General features: G+C 34.9%; 1 protein-coding gene across 1 annotated transcript in view; it reads left to right on the forward strand.

Annotated features, from left to right (window-relative positions):
* cdh13 (cadherin 13, H-cadherin (heart)) overlaps positions 1-17,500 on the forward strand; it is a 574,628-nt gene that overhangs the window by 378,590 nt on the left and 178,538 nt on the right. Inside the window, exon 7 of the mRNA XM_068214885.2 lies at positions 10,663-10,841. Within this exon, the coding sequence (XP_068070986.2) occupies positions 10,663-10,841 (179 nt within the window). The remainder of the gene's footprint in view (positions 1-10,662; positions 10,842-17,500) is intronic.

Consider the following 17,500-nt stretch of genomic DNA (forward strand, 5'->3'; position numbering starts at 1 on the left):
TATATATATATATATATATATATATATATATATATATATATATATTAAAAACTTAAAAAGTCCAGAAAAATATAAAGAAATAAAAAACTCTATGGATTAGTACTTTTGTTGCTATTTTTATTTATTATTTTGTTTTGTTTTTTGTATTTTTATTATATTTTATTCTATTCTAATTTTTTATTTTAAATAAATGTATGTTTATTTTTATTTTTTTATTTTTATTTCTTATTTTTTATTTATTTTTTTATTTGTTTTGTTGTTTCATTATTATTATTTTTTAGGTTAATTGGACATGTTTTTTAATTTAGATTCAACCAAAAGAAAATTAATCTAGAAATTAAATTTTAAATATATTATAATAATTATTATTATTATTATTAATAGTATTGTTGTTTCTTTTTTTTGTTGTTGTTGTCATTATTATATAACTTTATATTATCAGATTGTATCCATCATTTATAATTTAACTTTATTTTGACGTTTTTTAAATTATTTTCTTTAAATTAATTAATCGTTTTATTTATTTAATTTTTTAATTTTTGTATTTTATTTTAATTCGAACCTGGTAAACACAACAAACAATTTATACACATTCCACAACACCTGTGTTTTAAATAAACTTTGCAGTCTTGTTTATATAGGATTTGCATTAGATTTGCATTAGAAAAAAATCTCTAGATTTCTCTATAGATTTCCAAGAAAATTTGCAGCATAAAATAAATACCCTTCTGTTCCTAAACAGCAGTTCTGTGGATTTCACAAGGAAGATTAGCCTCATTATTTGTACACTTTAACTTTAACGTTGACTTAGTCGACATCTAAAGATAGCGTCGTGATCCCTTGTCCAGCCGCTTCATTGTCTGTTTTCCCTCCAGACCTCTCGTCTTCCCCCTCATCCTGGTATCTAGTCCGATCGCTCGCTCACACACACCTGCTCCATCATTATTTCATCCTGTCTCAATCTTTCTCCCGTTCTTTCCTATTATAAAGCCCATCACACAGTGCGCTGGCTTCCCCAGTGTGAATGAGATCCTGAAGTCATATTGATTTCCCAGGATGTCTATAATAGAGGATGGGCCACGTGTGACAGTGGTCTTGTGTTAGCACATTGTAGCCCTTACTTTTTCCTTTTCAAGTCTTTTTGTACAGTGTTGGAGAGCTCGGAATAGACAGGAAGGCTAAGTCGGATGGTGTTGTTTATTTTGCACATACACTTTGCATTGTTTTAGCACCTATATGAAGTAAGCTGTTAACAATGCAAATGTGCTGGTAAAATTAGCACCGAATGCGATTTGCGGTTTTAAGTGCTAGGATTCAGGGATTTTCCATAATTATGACGGGATTGTATCGCTCCACCTGGACTGGATCTTTTAAAAGCCAGAAGTGGATAAGGGCCAGATTGTTTTGTCACTGCATGTGAATGAATTTAAATTATGTTAATGACTATTGAAATATATCACATTTTTGCTTTTTTTTTTTTTGGAAGGAAGGAAGGAAGGAAGAAAAGAAAGAAGGGTGGAAACATCTTAAAATCAGTTAACAATATATCAGCTTTTTATTTATTTTTAATTGAATTATTCAGAACTGTTAACTAAACATTTGGAGTATTTATGAAGAAAAAACATATGCAAAACAAGTCTGATGATCACAAAACAATGCTAATAAAGCAGTTTTTCTCACAATCGTCATTTAACTCAAAAGAAAAAATGTAAATAAATCAGTATCACAGCAGTGTTAATAGCGTTTTTACTCTGTTTACGTCAAACTTAGTTAACAAGTGAAAAAACCTTGTAAATCTTTGCCTAAAAAAAAAAAAAAAAAAAATATATATATATATATATATATATATATATATATATATATATATATATATATAATTATATAATTTTATGGTTTTGTAGTTTAGATTATGCATGGTTTAGCTCCCCCTTATATCTGTCTTGTTTCAGTTAAAATATGTAGAAAACAGAATGACTCAAGATATTATTCCACTTTGAAAAACTTATTTAGTCAAGCTTGTTTTTCTTTTAAAGCATCACATCAGTGGGATTTGATACCACAACCTGTTAGAGAATGCATATCTTTTAAGTCATAATTTTAAGAAATTGCTTCTTAATAATCAACATTGTGAACGTTAGGCTTGTTGATATTGTTGTTGTGGTTGTTTTCTGTTTATTTGAGTATTGTTTTTAGTTTGAATGTGTATTTTTATTGTCATGGCCTTTAACATCTGCCTAAGGGACCACCAGTTGAAACTAGTTTTTGAGCTAATTTGGGTACATTTATATTCTTGGGGAATGTTGATTAGTGTGCACTGTCGTGAAAAATAAATTAACTTGTGTAACTTGGATTATAGATAAATGGATGGAGGCAAGAAAGCATGTATGGATGGATGGATAGATGGATGGATGGATGGATGGATGGAGGGAGGAAAAGTAGACAGAATGATAATTCTATAAGCAGATGAAGCAAGATGGATGGATAGATGGAAAGTGTGATGGATGCATGAAAGATAAGAGAATACCGGATGGATGGATGGATGGATGGATGGATGGATGGATGGATGGATGGATGGATGGATGGGATGGATGGATGGATGGATGGATGGATGGATGGATGGATGGATGGATGGATGGATGGATGGATGGATGGATTGATTGATGGACGGACAGACACCAATTTATCTCAACAGTTAATAGGTCATTTGTAGATTTATGAAAAGAAATAGCAATCAGCACTCACGATTAAACCAAATTTAAAAACAGAAAATATATATTTCTATATATTACTATACTATATGTACTATAAGTTGGGATCTATAAAGAAATCTTTTAAAAAGTTAAAAGCCAAAAACCAAACATAACAAACAAAAATTCTCATATAAAACATGTTGTTGAAAGGACAAAATAAATAAAGTAATAATAAAGCTTTCACCCTGTCACATAGCAACTCAACGAGAAACAGAAAGAAGAGAAAGTGCTCTGATTTCTGTGCATTTTGCCCTGAACTGTAGTTATCAGGATATAAATACACCCTTTTAATGCCGTGACACACTTTGAGTTATTATTATGTAAAATCTCTCCTCCACAAAAGCTGAAGGGCCAGGTTTTCAGCCAGCGCTTGATTTTAAGCAGCCGGGGCCATGTGGAAGTGGAAGGCACCCTGTGGAGAAGTCCATGGTTTTGGATGCTTCTCCACTGCCTTGGGTTCTGGAGTGGGGCTCAGTGATTGGCACCCGCCGGGCTTCAGCTGCTGTCAGAAGGCAGAGATGCCCACTAAAATGCCTCGATCCTCCAAACAACACATTCTTTCGCTACATTAGAGAGCGACAGAATGAGGAAAGAGAAGAGTGTGAGCAGCAGATAAAGACAGACCTGTAGGTGTAGACAACTAAAGCTGGTGTTGTAGACAGCTAAACTGGATGTTTGACATTAGAAATGCTCCAATTAAAACTATTATTATTATTATTATTATTATTATTATTATTACTGAAATATGACCAACTTCCAACAGGAGTGTTGGATCCACGCTAGAGCAGTCTGTCTGAAATGGATGTCAGGGTGCTATTTCAGATTATTCAAAAAACATAAAACCACAGCTGCCCAACTCACTGCAGAATTAATTGTGCTCTCCTGTTTCCACCAAAACTGTCGAGATCTCCATGTCAATATTCATGGCCGAGTTGCCATAGCCAAACCTTTGGTCACTCGTGCCAATGCCAAACGTCAGTTTCAATGGTGCCAGCTGTGAAAATGTTGGACTGTGGACAATCAGAAACATGTAGTTTTCTCTGAGTTCAACTTTACTGTCTTTCCCACATCCGGAAGAGTTACAGTATGGAGAAGCCCCAAAGAAGTGTACTACACAGACTGTTGCATGCCCAGAGTGAAGCATGGAGATAGATCAGTGCTGTTTTGGGCTGCAATATCATGGCATTTCCTGGGCCCAATACTTGTGCTAGATGGGCGCTTCACTGCCAAGGACTACCAAACCATTCTGGAGGACCATCTGCACCCAATGGGTACAAAATTTTATAATGAAGGCAGTGCCGTGTATCAAGATGATAATGCATCAATGCACACAGCAAGACTGCTGACAGAGTGGTTTGATGAACATGACAATGAAGTTTAACGTCTCCCATGGCCTGCACAATCACCAGATCCAAATATTATTGAGCCAATCTGGGGTGCTTTGGAGGAGTGAGTCAGGAAACATTTTCCTCCAGCAACATCTTGTAGTGACCTGGCCATTATTTTGCGAGAAGAATGGGTCAAAATCCCTCTGGCCACTGTGCAGGATGTATATCTGTCTTTCCCAAGAGTAATGATGCTGTATTGGTGGCAAAAGGATGCCCTAAACCATAATAATGAGTTATTTTAGTCTAAAATCAGCCATTTCAGTTTCATTGACCAACGCCTGTATATGGATGAAGGGATGGATAGATGGATGGATGGATGGATGGATGGATGGATGGATGGATGTAAGGACGGACGGACAGCGTTATATCTCTCCACGCCTTCCCAACTTTATGCGATTATGTAAATGGATCATAACACATGCTGGAGTGCAAGTGCTATCCGTCCGTACAGCTCATCTTCCACTTACCTGTTCAACTGCGGCCGATTTCAGCATCCCAATGAGCGTCTGCAGCCTTAGTTAATGCAGAGTTACACACCGAGCCTGATATCAAATTAACCGCTCAAGTCAGGCATTTTATGAGACATTATTCATTTCAATGTTCCGCCTCTTGTTCCGTGTGACAAGATGGTGGAATTAAAAGGGGAAAAGAAAGAGGCAGAAAGAGAAAGTCCTCGCTCCGACTGATCCCACAGCCCCAATTAGATGAACAGAGTTGATAATACAGTAATGGAGACCCCGCAAGTCTAGTCATTTCAGGTCCTCCCATTAAACCTTCCAATGTAGTTAACATTGATTTCGGCTTGGCGCTGAGAAGAGTATGGACTTCATAAAGGAAGACAATGGCTCCTGAATTGGGCTCAGCTTTGACATAATTGCCTCATAATTGCATAGCAGTGATTTGCATTCACTTTCTGGCCCTTCCCATCAGCCAATTAGATCCGCTTGTTGATTTATGTGTGTGCTGATGGGAGCTGATGGCTTTTGTCATGGTTCATATTGATGAGTGCTAAATACCTCAAGGCTTTTTTTTTTCTTTATGAGCATGCGGGAGGAGAACAGGTTAATGGAGATACAGGAACCGGATTGAGACATGATTCAGAGTTAAGGGGTTGTGTGGTGATTAGGGTGATTGTGCTATTCTTTTGTAAATATTTGTGCAGTTGTGGAAAATAATGTATTCTGTATGTAATGAATAAGTGTTTTTTAAAACAAACTCTTTAGACGAGACTAGTTTTTACTGAATTTGTGATTTAGTCTTCTTTGCTTAATGGGATCGTTTACCCAGAAATGAGGATTTGCTCACCTTCAAGTCATCAATAACTTTTAAAGAAGATTTTTAGATGAAACTGTGGTCCTTGACAATCCATTTCACCAGCATGGCCCACGCCACACTTTAAGCTAGACTTTACTGTAGGGATGTAGGGATGAAAGGGATAGTAGGAGAAAAGTGAGATGAAGGGGAGTAAGAGGATGACTGGTTAACAGGTGGGTAGGTTGATCGGGCATCCAACTATGCCCAGAGACTCAGAGTGGGGTTATTGTCCTTGTAATAGTTTGGCAGAGTGATTGGACCCCCTGATTCAACCTACAACCTGTTGGAGTGAAGAGGGTTATAGGATTGTGAATGGGAAGCAAGGAAATGGAGGAAGGGAGGGTGGGTTTAAAGAGTGAGAAGAACAGTGCTAGAGGGATGTCTTCTTAAATAAGTTTAAGGGAGTAGGTGATTGGTTAAGGAGACAAAGTGAGGTGTGATTCCGCTGCTGAACCTTTATTAATAAGTTAACTCCATAAAATGTTAATGCTGGCACATTGAGATAAATAATAGTTTAAAAAACATTTAAAAATGTAATTAAAAATATTTAATAATTGTTCTCTCTGATGTCTAAGCCAACTATTTGTAATTAATTTTGATTGTAAATATTAATGTAACTGTTGTACAATTCACAGTGGCAGATCTCTGAACCCATCTCTGGGAAACGTCCATACACACTCATTCACACTCATACACTGCGGACAATTTAGCCTACCCAATTTACCTATTGCGCATGTTTTTGGACTGTTGGGAAAACCGGAGGAAACCCACGCGAACGTGGGGAGAACATGCAAACTCTACACAGAAATGCCAGCTGAGGCTCCAACCAGCGACCTTCTTGCTGTGAGGTGACAGCACTACCTACCGCACCACTGTGTCTATATACCCCACTATATATCTCTTTTAACAAATTTACAGCCAAAAAAAAATTAATAGTAAAATAAAGATTTTACTCTGTCACATAGAAATCCAGTGAGAAGAAAAGAAAATGGGAAACTGATCAATTATAGTTATCAGGATACAAAAAAACACTTTTAATGCCGTGACACAAGCATGCAAATCGCATTTTGCCATGAACTGTATATATCAGGATATAAATACAGAGCAACCGTAAGTTACTGAGCTTTTTACAAGAAACCATGATCAGGACATGGGATCCCTGACATGTACTATTTGCAGCATTGTTTCTGTATTTGTATGTATTGTGATAATTTGTATGCATGTGTCTTGTCAAACTGGTTGGGCCCTATCATACACCCCACACAATAAGGCGCAATTTGGTGCAATTTGTTGCTATTTTAAGACCAGCGCAACCCTAATTTTCATGTTTTGCGCCACGTTTCTTAAATAGCAAATTCATTTGCATCACTTTATAAACAAATGGGTGTGCCAGTCTATAAAAGAGATGTGTTAAGGCGTATTGTTGGCACGTAGCTATTTTGAGAAACTATTGACTAAGTAAAAGCTTGTCTAAATTTTAGCACAGAGCCTGTTAGTTATGGGCCTATGCAGGTTCAAACACTTACACATTGCTTAATGCCAGTGCTTTATTTGTGAATTGCGAGGTCCCGGAACAGATCGGGGTAATGGATCCGGCATGTTACCCGAGAATGTGTAGATGTCTCGCAGACTAAAGTGAAGAGGGTTGAGGAGGAGGATCGGTAAAATAAGGTAGCGGATCAGATTTCAGAGGTGCTGGATCCGGATCCAGATTCGGCGTGTTCTGGCACAATTTAAGCCCTGTTTAATGCACACAGGATGTACAGCAATACACAAATATTTTTACAAATGAAAAAAACTTAAGAATTAAACTGTTACAAAAATTATTATTTTCAGCATACATATAAAAAACACTGCCTTCATGCTTTTTCGGTTTATTCATGACAACATTGTTATTTTAATGTTATCGTTATTAATAGCAGTAGTATTTATTACATGCGTATTTATATTTGTTTTTATAAAAACATGTTTAGATTTGTCCACCATTCGGGTTTTGGTGACGTACAGAATGCATCACCATATGGGGCATATGTATAGGTTTGAATATAACTGGATGTAACTATTATTGTTCCTTTATTTGTTTGCTGGAAATTAGAACCGAATTTAGAAAAAGTTTTAAAACAAATCTTTGCCCTTAACAAACTAAATTAAATTAAGATTAATTAAATCATCAAAATAAACAAACTCAAAACACACCCATACCTCATTAAAAGAATAAGCACAGCACTGTTAGACCATAGGCTTTGGCGCAAATCATATTTTTCTGTCCTCAAAACAGCAAAAGTGGATTCGGACATGCCCTTAATGCTTCTGCGCCATGTGCTTTAAACTTTGTGACTAGATTGTTAAAATAGAGCCCATTGTGTTTTTCTGTATACAGTAGATGTGTATTCTTAACACATTTGAAGTTACTTTTCTAGTATCTCATATCTCGTAAAATATCTAAATTAAATATTTTGTAACTTATTATACTATCATATTTGATTAATCTAATTCATCATTGCGAAATAAATTAATTAATTCATTTGATTCACTTTGTAACTTCTCAAAACAACAAGAACAAAACCATTAAATAGCTAAAAGCGTTTTTCATCCTTAATTCCAATGCAAAGTTGCCCTTCACAAAACCAAGCACGAGTGCTCTCGTCGGGATGCTTGTCTTGCTGTATGCATGTGAGAGAGAAAGTAAACGCTTGAGTGTATGTGTGTGTGTCTGCGAACAAGGAGGTCGTCTAACTTGGTGTATCCGAACAGTGAAGTGGAACCGTTCGCTCAGACTAGCGGTGTCAGGAGAGAGACTCGCTCAGCGCTTCAGCATGTGTAATTAATCATTAGAGGTGTTCTGCTTAACCGCCGCCTCAGATACTCACTTCTGCTTTAATTACTTATAATTGCCTTCTACTCATTTACTTTAAGATGCTAAAATTGCTATTTGAAAGCGTTCAGCACATCCTCCCCCCAAATTTTATATTTTTTATATTATTTATTCATCTGTTTTTGACCTAGCAAGTTATATTCCATGTGATGATGCAAGGTTGAGCAGGGAGGCTTCTATTATGCATCTTAATACACCTATGATAAGGTAAAACAAGGTTTTGGTGTCTGTGAAATTCAGCTCAAAATAGCCATCAGATCCTTTATAATATCCTTCTGAAAATGTCAATTTTTTGGGTGAGAGGGAATTGTAGCTGTTTTGCGCCTTTGCCTTTTAATGCAAATAAGCTGGTTCTCCCCTGGGCATGTCCGCTGATATATAGCATCATATATCAAATAAATTTAGCTAAATTTTCTATTATAGCTACTGTATAAATAATCCGGGACCCCTGTTGTGTGATTGAAGCATCCTCATTTATAGTTGTGTACTGATATGCAGCTGTGTTGATTCCAGCATTATTCACTCTAATAAATTCCCAGAATTTTACAATATGTTACCGTATTTTTTTACAGTAACTTACACTAGTGTCACTTTACAGGATTTAATTGTTTGATTTTATGTATTCAGAATTTTATTGTGAAATGAAGGTAGACATGATCACTGTAAATTACTGTAAAAAATGTATATATATATTGCATGTTATAGGAATTCAAACACTATTAATATTGTATTCAACATAATAAATAATACACATTAACTTTTATGCTAGTACAGGCACTTTTTTGATATTTAGAAATATTTACAGAATTATTGTTATTATGAAGTACCTCACAGTAATTTTCTGTGAATTCACATTCAGTACCTTACCGTGAAAATAATGCAATTATTATACAGTACATTACTGAAAACTTAAGGTCAAATTTAGTGTGAATTACATAGCATTTTTACTATCATGTCTTAATTTTTTTTTAATTCCCTGTCTTAAAATTAGGGCTTCCTAAAAGAGATTTTAATCGAGTGGTTTTTATGTTACATCCTTGACGTTCAGACCAGGGTCATAACACTAATCACAAATAGTTTACTTTAAAAATATGTAGAATTCTAAATAATTCAGTCATGTTGTCTCAACACAAATTGAATAAGTTATCATATGTAAGTAGATTAGAAAAAAAAAACAATTAAGTAGTGCCAAAAAATCTCAATAATTTTTTTTTTGTTACAGCTCATTTTAATAAGTAGTTTGAACAAGCAGATTTTTTTTTCATTTAGTTTTAGAAAATATTTTAATCCCTTTTTCTTTGTAAATCTTGAGTTGTAGACATGATAATAAAACCTGAGAGACCTGATAAAACAAATCATGTTAATCAGTATTGATTGCTGGAGAAAATCGCACTGCTACATAACGGTGAGGTTGTACTCAATATCATTACACTGTAAACATTGTATTATATGATCAATTAGTTCTGCCAGCATATGTTTTAGGTCATTGCAACTTATTAAACTAAATTAATCATGTTCTAACTTAATTCTATAAGTTGCACAAACTTTTTAAGTCAGTTTACCATACTATAAGTTATTAATTTATAATAATTGTTGAATGCTGTTTAATTACAAGATATATTTTTAGAAAGTCTTGTTTTGTTTATTTCACTTTAACATGGCTGTATACACACTATGCTACACATATTTATTTTTTCGAAAAAACACCCAAAGGTTGATTGTGCACGATAGGAGCCCTTTCACGTCACTGATAGAGGCCATTAACTTCAGGAGATAGATCTGACTTATTTTCATGTCACTGTCTGGTCACTGTGACTTTGAGAGGCTCTGGCTCCATTTGCGGCCCACTTTTTTTGGTGGCTGAGCACATTCAGATGAGATGGGGAGAAAATGAAATAGATGAACGGCGCCGCCTGAACTGAGATATGAGGCTCTCTCCGGATAGCGTTGTTCATTCCGGAGGCCACGTCTGAGAGGAGAGGAGGCGAGCAGATATGTCAAGGATTGACTAGGATTACAGTTCATCTGCCAAGAACGGCATCCTTATTTCAGATGCAGTACAATATAAAACTCCACTGCGCTGGGAGAATCGTAACACGGCCTCTTAGAAGTGCGCTTTTGCTCTTCTGTGTTTTTCTGTCTGCCCTGAAGCCCCATTCAAAACGAGTTCGATCGATTCCAGTTCCGTTCGGCTGTGCGGTTTAATGAAAAATGGCAATACAAGTGGTGTTGGTGTACAGATACAACCTTAAGGATATACTTGGTACCAAAGCGTGAAGCATCTTAGCCGTTTGTCTCCATTATGACTCATGGCTTTTCTAACTGTTTTTGGCAGGTACTACAGTGATGACTATGACGGCTTATGATGCAGACGATCCCAATACGGACAATGCTGTGCTGCGCTACATCATCGTGAGACAGCAGCCCGATAAACCTTCACCCAATATGTTCTACATCGACCCGGAAAGAGGCGACATTGTCACTGTTATTGCGCCACACCAGCTCGATAGAGAGGTATGTGCTTTTTATTAAGTTCTGCTTTGCTGGATGGATATATTGCAAACTTGTAAAGAACATGCTGTATTTATATTTTATATATCAGGATATAAATACAGAGCAGCAATAAACATAAATACAAACGGCTTGCTGCATGTGTTGTGAGAAGGCAGGCTCCACCCACAAGTGATGTCATGGATTAGTTATGGGTTAGGTTGAAATAGTGATATTTAGTGGAGATTGATTTTTTCCTGTAACTGCGTATCCTTAACGCTTTCTACATGTAAAGTCAACTTTCAATGTTGCATTATTTGGTGTTTATAAATAGGATTTATACTAGTATATTACTTTTATTATAGCAAGATTTAAGAATATGTTGAAGAATGATTAATGAAAAGCATATATACATAGCCTTTTTTTTAAATGATGGTAAATCATATCAAATGTTTACTATTTTAGGTCCGTTAGGATTACCTAAATGATTTACATTTGCTAAATGCCAGAATAATTATACATTTTTTTTAGGATAATTTTTATTAACTTCTAGACAGTCAAAAGTTTACATACATTTCCTTAGTATTTATTTAACTTTGCTTTTAAACTGTATAACTTTGGTCAAATGTTTTGGGGATCCTTTCACAAGCTTCTCACCGTAGTTTGAAGGAATTTTGGCCCATTCCTCCTGACAGAATTAGTGTAACTGAGTCAGATTTGTTGGCTGTTTTGTTTGCACAAAGCTTTTTCAACTCTGCTCATACATTTTCTATAGGATTGAGATCAGGGGTTTGTGATTGCCACTCCAAAACATTTACATTGTTGTCCTTAAAGCACATTTAAACTAATTTGGCAGTATGCTTAGGGTCATGCTCTGTTTGGAAGACCTATTTGTGGCTAAGTTTTAATTTCCTGGCTGATGTCTTGAGATGTTGCTTCAATATTTCTACATAATATTCTTTCTTCATGATGCCATCTAAGCTGTGAAGTGGACCAGTCCCTCCTGTAGCAAAACAGCCCCACAACATGATGCTGCCACCCCATACTTCACAGTTGGGATGGTGTTCCTTGGCTTGCAAGCTTTCCCCTTTGTCCTCCAAATGTAACACTGGTCATTTTGGATAAACAGTTCAATCTTAGTTCCTCACATCACAGGACATGTCTCCAAAAATTATTATTTTCCCCAGTGTAATTTAACTAACTGTAATCTGGCTTTTTTGTTGATTCTGGCTTGTTGATTTTCCCATGTTGTCACACAAGAAATCAGTTTGTTTGAGGCTTTCCTTAAATACTATTCTACAGTTGTGCCTTCAATTAACTCAAATGTTGTCAACTAGACATCAGAAACTTACAAACATGCTTTTTTCACAGGCATAATAATCTTATTGTATGTAAACTTGACATTCAAGAAAACTTAAAAAAATTTCTCAAAAAATAAATCTCTCTCATTATTCTGCTATTAAGTATAACAGAAACAAATTTGATAATCCTAACTTACCTAAAAGAGAAAAAGTTTAGTCACATTAACATCCAATTTTTTTTTAATGGTTATGTGCCTTTTTATAGTGTATCTAAACTTCTGGTTTCAACTGTATACATATATAAAGAGTTTAGTTGCCAAAGCCTCTAAATGCCATCTGAAAATTTCTTCTAAAATTAGCATTTTTATCAGGCTCTTGTGGGTAGGTTTTGAAATTTTACTTTTACGGCAAAGAATAAGTCCTTTTCATGGTCTTAATCATGAAATAACCAACACAATCTCACGGCAATTCAGAACTTTTTGATTTAGTGGCTAATTCGTATGAATTCGTACGATCTAATTCGTACAATTTAGTATGATTTGCGCATCCACCAATGACGGTTGAATTAGCCACTAAACTGGCAAAACGTAAAATACTTACGTTTTCTCTTGAGATCAGGCTGAAATAACTCAACATAAGCAAAGGAGGCTGAGAAAGATGTTCATTTTCGATACAAATTTCAGACGGCATTTTGAGGTTTTTGCCTTTGAACTCTTCATTTATATATATACAGTATATGACGTCATAAGCAATGCAGTTCTCTATTACAGATCAGTGATTGCTACAGCATATGAGCTATGTAAGCAATGTAATTAAACCTCACAGCAAACATGAACAAATTTGTGGTGGAAGCTTGTCCACCATTTCAGAATATCTTCACATTGCTGCTGCTCCATCATTGGCTAAGTTCTTGTTTTGCAGTCAATTTCCATACGATAAGAGTGGCAAGCTTACAAAATGTGTGGTAGATATTTCAAAAACGCCCGTATAAATATTTCAAAGCCATGCTTGAGAAACCTCTAACAGGAGCGCCGACAGAACAGACCTTTTTTTATTCAAACCTATCTGTGCAAACAAGCAAGCGTAGCGTTAGCAAACACAAGGGCCAAATCTGTGGGGACGAACAATAACCGTGCTGTGTTTTAATGTTTAACTCTCCTCAAGACACCTTTAAAGTGAGTATATTAGAGCAGATTCAGCATATTAAAGCAGTGTTTTTTCATGTTGTTAGTAGGCTGGATGAATGCTATGGTTTCTTTTGGACGAGGGGTGTTAGCGGTGCATGCTAATGAGCGACTGGAGGCAGCGTATCCCAGATCCTAAGCAGAGCGAGACAACAGCATGATTGCTTTTTCTGTGGGGTGACGAATGAAGGAACATCAATTCGGCCCGCTGCTGGAAGAGGAATATTAGCTGTTGTCAGACACTTAGAGCATGCTTTAATTGAGGTTATACACACTTATCCAGCAACATCGGCTGTGTCCGACAAGGCCAGTAGAAAACCCCTCAGCTGGAACAGAGCGAAGCCGTCATTAAATGCATGTTTGGGTGCATTGGAGAGAGTCGAGTTGACGTTGTAATTGAAATGTTACATGAAAGATGTCTGAATGGAGCTGTTTGTTTTGATTTCTCAATAGTGAAGCGCTGGATGTCGACAAACTTTGCTAACTCCTACTGTCAGCGCTGCGTCTTCCTGACAACACGGGCGATTCCCATGAGTCTGTGCTTCGTCGCAGTTGATCTCATATGTGTGACAGATGTTTTACACAATGAGCTCCGGGGGATTTCAGGTGCTTTAAAGAGACAAGTGCGTGACAGGACTGCTTGTTGTGTTGCAATCGCATGGTATTTCTTTATAGTTGAGGTGATCTGCAAGTTACAGCAAATTACAGCTTTTTCTACTATTCTAAAAGCACCTTTTTTATATTATCTCCGAATGATACATTGCTATTTGTTTCCAGGACTGCCCAGAAAATGCTGTTTTTTTTCCACTGTTCTATAAGCGCCATCTACTGGCAGAGAATAAAATTTCATTTTTTATTCAGCCTGTTTACTGTTACTGGGGTGGCAAATGGCCTGTCCATCTAATATTTTGGTTTATTTACACACTTTTCTTATAACCTGCACCAGTAAAACAAAACATTTTCAACTATTACTCGCTGGTTAGTATAGTAAAACTCCACCTTCTATTTTGTAAAACTTGTGTTCAATTTACCTTGTTAGTTTTAAGAAATGTTCTGTTTTCTATAATAATTTTTATTATTTATATTTATACAATCCATAGCCTAGTAAGTTGTCATTCTTTAGGACAATGTTTCATTAGGATATAGTTTCCCAAAACACAATGAAATAAACAGAAATGACATTCTTTAGTAGAAATGTTTATTTTTAATTCTTTAATTTATAATTCATTATGTGTCCTGTAATTACAGTGATTTTGGTTGATTTAATGAATCCTTCCTGAATAATAGTAGTAAAAAAAAAAAAAAAAACTGATTGAAGAATCACTAAAATAATGCTACTGTCTAATAAAGGCTGGTTTTCTGTTACACAATTTTTGCGTCAAATATTGACTAACTCAAAGTTGGGTTATTTATTTATTTTATAACCCAAAATGTAATTAAATTAAAATTATATATAAAACTGTATATATTTATCCTAATAATTTGGTTTCACAATATATCGTCAGCTTGGAATTAGAAGGTTCTATCTGTGTTCTGAATGATTTTGAGATATTGAGCTTCAAAGTTTTTGCATTCCATAAAGCAAACAGTATTTTTGTAACGTTTGTTTATTTTTTTTTACATTTATTTTAAATTTTTTTATAAAAACTCTTAAAATTTAAACAACTTAAAACAGACCATAATGTAAATAAGTTGTCATTTATATATATATATATATATATATATATATATATATATATATATATATATATATATATATATATATATATATATATATATATATATATATATATATATATATATATTTAAGAATATGTCAATAACTAAATTTTGACAAAAATGTCAGATAGAACCTTATAATTCTAAGGCAACGATATGACTCAAAATTAAGTTACAACAACCAGCATTTTTGAATTGTATACTGTATAACAATAAAGATAAATTTCCCTCACCATTGGTGATCAGTATCAGCCAATCCTGCTTCAAGGAATCGATGATTGTTTGCAAAATAATCCTGATCGGATCACCCTAACATTTTAGAAAGTAATTTAAAAGTTCACAAACTAAACTTTTACAAAATTACATATATGCCCACATTGGTGCCAGAAAATCCAGGTGGAATTGTAAAATCTATTTTGCCCCTGAACTCTCGAGCATTGAATCCAGTCAGTCAAACACATTCATTCCTCTCCTCTTTTTTTTTCCTGTCGTTTTTGCACTGAAAACTGCGATGAAAGCCAAATTCTGTGGACTAATAGGTTGAGATGAGAGTAGCTTTTAGAGGTTGTGTGGCTGCATTCATATCAATCAGCAGAGAGGAAAGCAGACATTTTAAAAGAGGAATTGATCTGCTAGTCTACCTCTTGTTGTGGGGACTTTATTTTCTTGTGGCTCCAGAGCAATTAGCCATGTGTTTATGGTTCAGTCGGGTGGATTAAAGCAACCAGTGTGAGAAATTGACTCCTTGTGAGCAATAAATCCTTGAATGATCAAAAGAATGATAAAAAAAAGTGTCAATAATGTGTATAGCCTAAAGTATGGCGAGGAAAACATTCCCTGTGGATCCCACATCTTCATCTAAAAATACAAACATCTGAATGTACTTTAAGTGTCCAATGCAGAAATACAGATTATTAAATTAAATTAAATTAAATTAAATTAAATTAAATTAAATTAAATTAAATTAAATTAAATTAAATTAAATTAAATTAAATTAAATTTTGTTTTATTTTATTTTATTTTATTTTATTTATCTTTTTTATTTTATTTTAACCAAATATGCTGATTTATTTTGTTCACCTTTAGCTTCCTTAAAGCTTTGTAATTACCTGTAAATGAAGAAAAAAAAAAAGGAACTTATCATAAGGTCTCGGTGTTCCACTAGAATTGGAAAAGTTGATATAATTAATTGAATTCATGTTCATATAAAAGTCTTTCTGCAAAAACATCAATTGGGCTGGTTCAGGTAATGGCTTGTCAACAACTTGCATGGATGTCACAAGCAGAGATTTCTAAATGAACAGGTCAAGTGTTCCTTTCCTGTTCCTTCGCTGTCTTTCACATCTGCCTGCGTGACTAATAATGTTTGTTGCTCTTGTTTTAGCTTTTGGCAAAGTATGCGATGTTCCACATCAGATATGATTAATACAGATTGTTGGAAGTAAGAACGTCAACAACAATTTTAGTGCAATATATTTTACAGAAAGCACAGATTGACTGACTCTTTCTGTTGTAGACTTGCATACAAATTGCAAAATACTTGGCATGTTTTAGACATAGTATTAACAGAGTATTGACAGAGGCCAGAAAAGCAGCAGAATAACCAACAGACTACTTTTTAAAACCTTTTATTAACTTTACTTAATCTTACTATCAACACAGAAAAACTGATTTTCAGAATTGACTTAACACACTTAACACATCTTGACCTTAATGTCATATTTATGTGTTTCTGAGCCTTAAATCTTAGCATTATAAATCTTCTGCACAGTTTTATTGTAACTCATGTTTAGGTGATCACATTTTGTATGTTTTAAAAAGTGAGAATATTTACCAGGAATATTTATGATTTCATTTATGAAAATCTCACTAAAGCTAGAGTAGCTTGCTTAGCGAGCAGCTAGCTCGCTGCAACTCTCACATGGTCACCCACTGAAGCTAAGCAGGGCTGGGTCCAGCCAGTATCTGGATGGGAGACCACATGGGAAAGTTATGTTGCTGCTGGAAGTGGTGTTAGTGAGACTAGCAAGGGGTGCAGGGGGTGCTCAACCTGCGTCCTGTGTGAGTCCTAATGCCCCAATAACGCCCCAATAAATTGATGGGCAATCTATACTTTTCAGTGAGTGTTGTCTTTCATATGAGACATTAAACCGAGGTCCTTACATTTTTAGATTATCTCTGAATAATGCACTGCTTAATATGTTTCCAGGACTACTCAAAAAATACTATTATTTCCGCTATTCTAAAAGTGCCACCCACTGGCAAAGAGTTAAATTAAATTTTTTATTCAGCCTGTCTACTGGTTTAGTTTTGTCCAGGTTTTATGTCGCATCATTTTAACTAAGCTAATGCCAGATCATTATGTTTTGAGTTCATATAATCATTTATTTATTTATTTATTTATTTATTTATTTATTTATTTATTTATTTATTTATTTATTTATTTATTTATTTATTTAATGGATCGATTTGCTTCTAA

The sequence above is a fragment of the Danio rerio genome, chromosome 18, assembly GCF_049306965.1.
Source record: "Danio rerio strain Tuebingen ecotype United States chromosome 18, GRCz12tu, whole genome shotgun sequence".
In the NCBI taxonomy this organism is placed as follows: domain Eukaryota; kingdom Metazoa; phylum Chordata; class Actinopteri; order Cypriniformes; family Danionidae; genus Danio; species Danio rerio.